Here is a 7,530-nt window from a genome sequence, read left to right on the forward strand (position 1 = left end):
GTGGCATATAAAGATAAAAGAGAACCCAAAAATCCACCTATTTGTGTACATGCAGTACCAACAATGCAAAGATCTGCACAGAATAAATTAACAAGCATCTGCTTTCCAAACATTTTGTTAAGTCCAATAGTTCAATCCATATTATCTCTTAAATAGAAGAGAATAAAGTATCTAATCACAGAGACATAAAGCACAAAGGCACCACTAAGTACACACCTTTAAGTAACTTCAGTATTATTGCAATCGCTTTACGATGTTGGTGTGCCTCAATTTACAGATACAACCAGAAATCTACAGTTCCCACATTATATAATAGAGGGCAAATACAAGATCTCTAAGCTTAATTGAATCTGAAGATGCTACCACTGTTGCTAGCGACATGGATATATATATATATATATATATATATATGTAGACCATAGCAACCAAATTAAGAGTAAGAAAGAACCATTGAGATATACACATACATCAGTGAAAATAAAATATTGTTCCGTAAAGGAGAAAATGGCAGAAATAGACAAGAAAGATATGCCTAAAGTATATATTATGCAAGAAATATTGAACAAGCAATCTTAGAAATCATTCTATAGATATACATACGGATAGTGTATATATATATAGAAAAAAAAAAAAAAAAACCACGATTCTTAAATGTTTTAAAATCCAAATGGTACATTGGCACTTGCCTGCTTCTAGGGAATTTGAAATTACTCCAATTTGATCACATCCAAATGTTGAAGAAACAACAAGATAACAAACATTATGAGTGATTATTATTTATTGTTTATTTAAATGAATCACTTTTTTTTTTTTTTTTTTTTTGAAATAAAATTTAAATTGATATGAAAAGAAAAAATTGAGGTTCTCATTAGAAATTATATATAAAAAGAAGTGTCGATCAGTTTGTGCACAAGCCCTGTAAAAATGCTCGTAATGTTTTCTGAGATCTAATCAACAACTTTCAGGTAAAAATGCTCATAACATTAACTCAATGGCCGGCCTTTACAACCCAATCACAAAGACATCTAACCAACACCTCTCACACCATAAGTCCCTCATTCAAGGCCATTCAATTACCAAACAAAATTACTAATGCATAGGTGCAAACAGAATCTTAAAATCAAGATCAAATGTCGTACACTCACTCACAGAAGTCAAACAGGTTAACAAATCCAAGACAACAAGCACTATGTTGGGCTTTGTGGAGCTTAGTTGTGTTTGATCCAGATTATGACCCAACCCGAAATAAAATTGTTACGGTTTTTTAATGGGAGATTAGGGTTTGGCGTGTTGTTTTTACAGAGAAAAAAATTTTACTTCCGCATCTTGTAATTTTTCCCTATTTTTGCATCTCACAAATCTGGGAATTTCGTGTTTATTCCCTTCACACCACTCCTAAAGCTTTTTATTTTATTAATAAATTGAAGTAATACCTTGTTTTAATAACTTCCCACACAAATATTATTTAAAATAATAATTGTGGGGGATGATTTTGTTTCACGCCCCGCAAACTGTAAGTTTTGTTCTCAGTACCAAGTGTGGGGTTTGGGATTTTTGGGGTCCTTTGACCCTGTGACACCCTAGTCCCACATCGGCAAGAGATGTGCCCTACTCATGGTTTATAAGCCCTTGGAGCAACCATGAGTGTACCACATGTGTGTGAGTGGTACACCATGCCTTGGCGCCAAGAGCTTATAAGGCATGTGTGGGGCGCTTCTTCAACCGATGTGGGACTAGGGTGTCACAGGGTCAAAACACCCCAAAAATTCCAAACACCACACTCGGGGCCGAGGACAAAACCGTGCGGGCTTGGCTCCCCAAAGCGGACAAAGAGCGTGCGCGGGAAAAATCCCCCACAATAATAATAATAATAATAATAATAATACCAAACAAAGAGTCTTGGATGTTGGAAAACTATGTTTTTTGGCTAATAACTGCAAATGGTTTTAGTGTAGAGAATAGATCTGTAGTAATAAATAAGATTAAAAAATAGGATATTTTCAAAAAATTATGATTATTTAAGATGTCTGCAAGGATACATTCCAATGTCAAGGCAGGATTTTACCAACAACCTTGGAATTTAGCACATCCTTAACATGCCAAATCTTTTTGAAGGTTGTGGCTTGTCATTCCTAACATTTGTATCCAGAGGAAAATAATCAAACCCAATCACGAATGACATCCATATTTTAAGCACAAATGCTCTGATATTAGGGGCAGAAAATCCATTGTTTGCAATTTATTTGCACATTGCAACAATCATGCGATATGTTGCCATGTCCCCAAATCCTTTTCCCTTTTCTTTTTGATTTTCTTCCTTTTTGTTTGGGGGTAAGATATCCATTCTATTGTTAAGTAGATAATTTTCAGATATCCTACAGAGTCAGCAATAATGGCGTGTGATAACTGGTAACAACATGAAAATCTGGCATTATGACATATCTTGAGAAACCATTCATGTTGCTGCCACTTCTCACTCAATTCCTTCTTCGTATTCTTTTTTGGTGAATCTAAATGTATGCTTTAAAAAAAATTTGGGTGTATGCACTATCCATGCTTTTAATAGTAAGATTTTGAGAGTTGAGAAATAGCCCTGTGCTCCTAAAGTTTTATTTTTAGAAAAATTTGAAGTAATTGCTCAAAAAACTTGTCTTAGTAAATTCTCACACAAACATTAATAAAAAATAAAAAAATACTGAACAAAGTCTTGGAACACTAGGATTTTTGGCTACTGTAAGAAAGGGCTGAAGCAAAGTGTATAGAATTTTTTAAAGAGATGTAATGGATTGGCTAAAACCTGATTCAAACAGCTTGGTCTCTATGGTAAGATATGATGTAAAGAAAAAAAAAAATTACTAATCCAAACACAGCACTGAAGTGATAAGAGGAAATGATGTAAAGAAACTAAAACATCAGATTTTCAACAACCAAACATGATTTATATTTGACTAAAACAAATTAGTTGACAGAAGACTGAGGAGAGGCACTATTTTCAACACTGAGTAGACCAATACAAAACTCCATCTGTCCATCATCACATCCCACTATGCAAAATCTCAAACACCAATCAAAATTCACCACCCAAAAAATCTATATTACAACGAGGAACAAATCTAAATCACAATAAAAGGGAAAAAAAAGGTTTAAAGGAAAGAAAAGCAATCTAAATCAGCTAAAATTTTGTAAGGGATTACATAGAGAGAGAGAGATAGCACATGCTTTGTGCTCCTAAAGTTTTATTTTAAAAAAAATTTGAAGTAATTGCTCAAAAAACTTGTCTTAGTAAATTCTCACACAAACATTAATAAAAAATAAAAAATACTGAACAAAGTCTTGGAACACTAGGATTTTTGGCTACTGTAAGAAAGGGCCGAAGCAAAGCATATAGAATTTTTTAAAGAGCTGTAACGGATTGGCTAAAACCTGATTCAAACAGCTTGGTCTCTTTGGTAAGATATGATGTAAAGAAAAAAAAAAATACTAATCCAAACACAGCACTGAAGTGATAAGAGGAAATGATGTAAAGAAACTAAAACATCAGATTTTCAACAACCAAACATGATTTATATTTGACTAAAACAAATTATTTGACAGAAGACTGAGGAGAGGCACTATTTTCAACACTGAGCAGACCAATACAAAACTCCATCTGTCCATCATCACATCCCACTATGCAAAATCTCAAACACCAATCAAAATTCACCACCCAAAAAATCTATATTACAACGAGGAACAAATCTAAATCACAATAAAAGGGGAAAAAAAAGGTTTAAAGGAAAGAAAAGCAATCTAAATCAGCTAAAATTTTGTAAGGGATTACATAGAGAGAGAGAGATAGTACATGCTTTGTGTTGAGCCAAAACACTGAAAGGAAAGAAAAACAACCTAACCGGAGTTGAAATCTTGTAAGGGATGAAACAAATTAGGAAGAAAAAAAAAATAGAGGGAGAAGATTACCTGTTGTGCTGAGCCAAAATACCAATGAACCACAGAGAATCCTCTTTTATCATCTACTCCCACTTTCACTCTCTCAATGTCGAAAAAACCACAAACAACCCCATAACAAGTAGGTAGAAACCCATCTTGCACTCTCTGCTCCCATCATTTCAATCCTCTGCCTCACCAACTCACTGTCCTTTCTCTTGCTCTCCTAGACAGATCAGGAGAAGGTGCATGATTTCTTCTCATCCTCTCAGTCCTTTTTCTCTCTCTCAAGTCTCAGCGCCTCCGGCCCTCTGCAGCTCAACCTGTCTGTAGCAGAAAACCCGCACAAGGCACAATGCAATAGATAATATATGTGGAAAGACAAAAATCCCCTGCTTAACTCTCAATCTCCACAACACAAAAAACTTTCAGCCTGTCCATTATGCTTTCCAAAGTCGTTTTATTACATCATAAACAAATGCCCAAACTCCCACTTTTTATATATAGTAGGATAAGATTAGCAAGTTTGATCTTATTTTGACAAAGCCATACGGATACTGAGGACTGTTTTACCAACACCAAACCTCCATACAAAGTATAAGTCACAGTGGAAGCATAGCTGGGTATAAAATAATGAATTCAGGCCAAATGCCCACCTTGAATTGCACACTATATACATTGAATCAGATATTCCTCTGAAAGATGATCTTTCAGCTACTATCTTGAAATATCAGGTTGAGTTAAACTTTGTGGAATATATCTGTCCAGTTAAATGATTTGTTACAATTTCTAGCTGGATCAAACTTTGCACCAGTTTGGTGATTTACTAAATGATCATGACAAAATTTGAGCATGATCTATTGCTCTATCATTTTCAGAGAGTCAGGACAGCCCATCAGCCAACCCAACAATGGTTTCCATTTCAAAAGTTGATAATCATAATATTCTAGGTAGTTTTCACCAGAAATCTCCACATGAGCACAACCCTTCCTTGAAATAGTGAAACCGGTTCCGGTCCCTAACCACTATTTCTCGATTATAAATCTTAGAGATAAATTTAGTAGCAGAATGACAATCACTACAGACTCGTAAATTCTTCACTATCCGAATAGGAGTTCCTGGTTGTGTGTTGAGAAGGGCAAATGCAATTGCCAGCTTTTCACTGTGCCTATTTAAAGCATCTTCCTTATCTTCTTCATCAATATCTTGTAATACCTCTGATGTAGTAGGAGCATATCCAGCCCTCTTCAACTCCCTCCCCATTTCATCCACCATCTCATAAATTTCCTTGGACTGACCATGTGATTTATCTCCAGCTACAAATTCATAAATTTTGTTATCTAGCTCAATCATAGTGCTCCCAGGGATCTTTTTCATCCCCCTCTTGTCCATTAACTCTCTAATTTTGGTTTTCTTCTCCCAATGGGACATTTTTGCATAAATGTTAGAAAGTAATACATAATTTGATTCATGCATAGGCTCATTTCTGATTAGCTGTTTAGTAATGCTCTCTCCAAGCTTAAGCTCACCATGAGCACGACAAGCACTTATCAAGGTTCGCAAAACTATTGGGTTTGGCTTGATGTGCATATTTTGAACAAACTCCAGTGCCTCTTTGACAAGTCCAGCCCTGCAAAACATATCCACCATACATCCATAGTGTTCTATCTTAGGTACAATTTTAAATCTTTTGATCATCAGGTCAAAATATTTTCTGCCATTTTCAACTAATCCAGAGTGACTACAAGCAGAAAGCAACCCAATAAAGGCCACATCATCAGGAGCCACCCCAGTTCCTATCATCTCTTCAAATAAGGAAACAGCTTCTAGACCACGACCATGCATCGCCAGACCAACAATCACAGAAGTCCAAGTAACAATTGTTCTCCCACCCATGTCTCTAAACAATTTCAGAGCTTTATCCACATCACCGCACTTCGCAAACATATCAATGAGTGCATTACAAAGCTCCACATTCTTTTGAACCCCTTCTTTTTCAATATATGACTCCACCCACTTCCCAAGCTCAAATGCACCTAAATCTGTACACGCAGAGAGCACCAACACCATCGTGATCTCATCCGGGCGAACTCCCGCCATCTGCATTTTCCTAAACAAACCAATCGCATCTGAGGACCACCCCAATCGGACATACCCTCCAATCATCGCACTCCAAGAAACAGAGTCTAATTTTGGCATTTCATCAAACACCTTCCGAGCATAATTAATCCCACCATTGCAACAACAGTACATGTGAACCATAGTATTCTGAACATGAACATCATCATCAAATCCAAATTTCACAACAGACCCATGAACTGATTTACCTAAATTCAAGCTCCCAAGGCCAGCACAGGCCTTGAGTACAAATGGGTACGTGAACTTGTTAGGCAAAACTCCATAACCAAGCATGACACGGTAAAAACACAAAGCTCTGTCCCGTGAATGAGTAGTTTGAGCATAAGCTCTAACGACGGTATTGAAGAGAAACGTATCGTAAAGCCGGGTATCAGAACGAGGTGAGAATATAAAGGATGAGGCATAGTCAATGGCTTCAAGATCAGAGGATGTGGAGGCGAACTTGGTGAGGACTAGAGGGTTATTTTGGAGACCCAATTTGAGAATGTAGTTGTGGGTCTGGAAAAGCTTTGGGAGTGTGTTGCAGGAGTGAAGGAGGGCCAAGCAGCTCTGCTCTGCTTCTCTATTGCCTGTGGTGGTGGAGTTGGGTGGGTTATGGAGTGAAGTGGTGACTGTTGCTGTAGTGATTGTGCGGAACAGCTTTGGTGTTCTTGTGGCTGGGGATTGCATCTAGTCTTATGAATTAGGAATAGGATTAGATTGTTATCTGGGGAGGGCGGGAGAGGTGACCGTTTAACGGCTTTTGCACACATGTTATGGTGCTGCTATCCTCCAAAATCCAAATATCAAGGTTATTGATTATGGTTTGTTTGTGTTTGTTTTTGTTTTTGCTTTTGCTTTGTTTTATTTGGTTTGGTTTTGTTTTGTTTTTTCCTTGTTTTTTTTTTTTGCCTCAATCTCTTTTTTTTTTTTTTTTGAAGAGTTGCCTCAATCTCTTTTATCTTTCTATATAAGTTTTGATAAATCATCTTCTATCTTTTTTCCTTGTTTTGTTGATAAATCATTTTCTTCTTCTATTTTTAATGCTTCTAGGAAATCAAACATCAATAAATATGTTATCAATTAAATGTAAAGTCTTTTTGTATAATGCTCGCTCCATAAGTATAAGTTCTTGTGGGTTGGGAGAGGGTTAAGGTTCAAGTTTTTAGAAAGAAGTTTCATACACATACATTTAAATTAGGTTAGAGTATAATTTTTATCTCAAACAAAATTAAAATTAAAATTTTTGTAGTTTAAAATTATGCATAAAAAATAAGTTAATGAATCTAATAGTAAATAAAATCTAATTGATACAAAATTTAACATGCATGTTAAAAAAAAAAAAAAATCATGCTTTCCATTTATTTTCAAAATATATAGTCATGTTAATTTTTTGAGTAAAAGTTATAATCATTGGCTATAACCAAAATTTGTTCTTTTTTAAAAGGGTGTCTAATGGTTTTTTGAAGGGTAATTCCAAAATATTGA

General features: G+C 35.6%; 1 protein-coding gene across 1 annotated transcript; it reads right to left on the reverse strand.

The window, feature by feature from the left end:
- Positions 1-873: 873 nt before the first annotated feature.
- LOC115974971 (pentatricopeptide repeat-containing protein At4g21065-like) lies at positions 874-6,854 on the reverse strand. Its single transcript, XM_031095571.1, has 2 exons — positions 3,958-6,854; positions 874-3,864 (listed from the first exon to the last, which is right to left on the reverse strand). Exon 1 carries the CDS (start codon positions 6,730-6,732, stop codon positions 4,882-4,884), a length of 1,851 nt encoding a protein of 616 aa, XP_030951431.1. The 5' UTR covers positions 6,733-6,854; the 3' UTR covers positions 874-3,864; positions 3,958-4,881.
- Positions 6,855-7,530: the final 676 nt, after the last annotated feature.

This window comes from Quercus lobata, chromosome 2 (assembly GCF_001633185.2).
Source record: "Quercus lobata isolate SW786 chromosome 2, ValleyOak3.0 Primary Assembly, whole genome shotgun sequence".
NCBI classification, from domain to species: Eukaryota; Viridiplantae; Streptophyta; class Magnoliopsida; order Fagales; family Fagaceae; genus Quercus; species Quercus lobata.

Excerpts from the sequence above, each read along its gene's own strand:
- LOC115974971 (XM_031095571.1), bottom strand. The coding sequence starts at position 6,732 with ATGCAATCCCCAGCCACAAGAACACCAAAGCTGTTCCGCACAATCACT.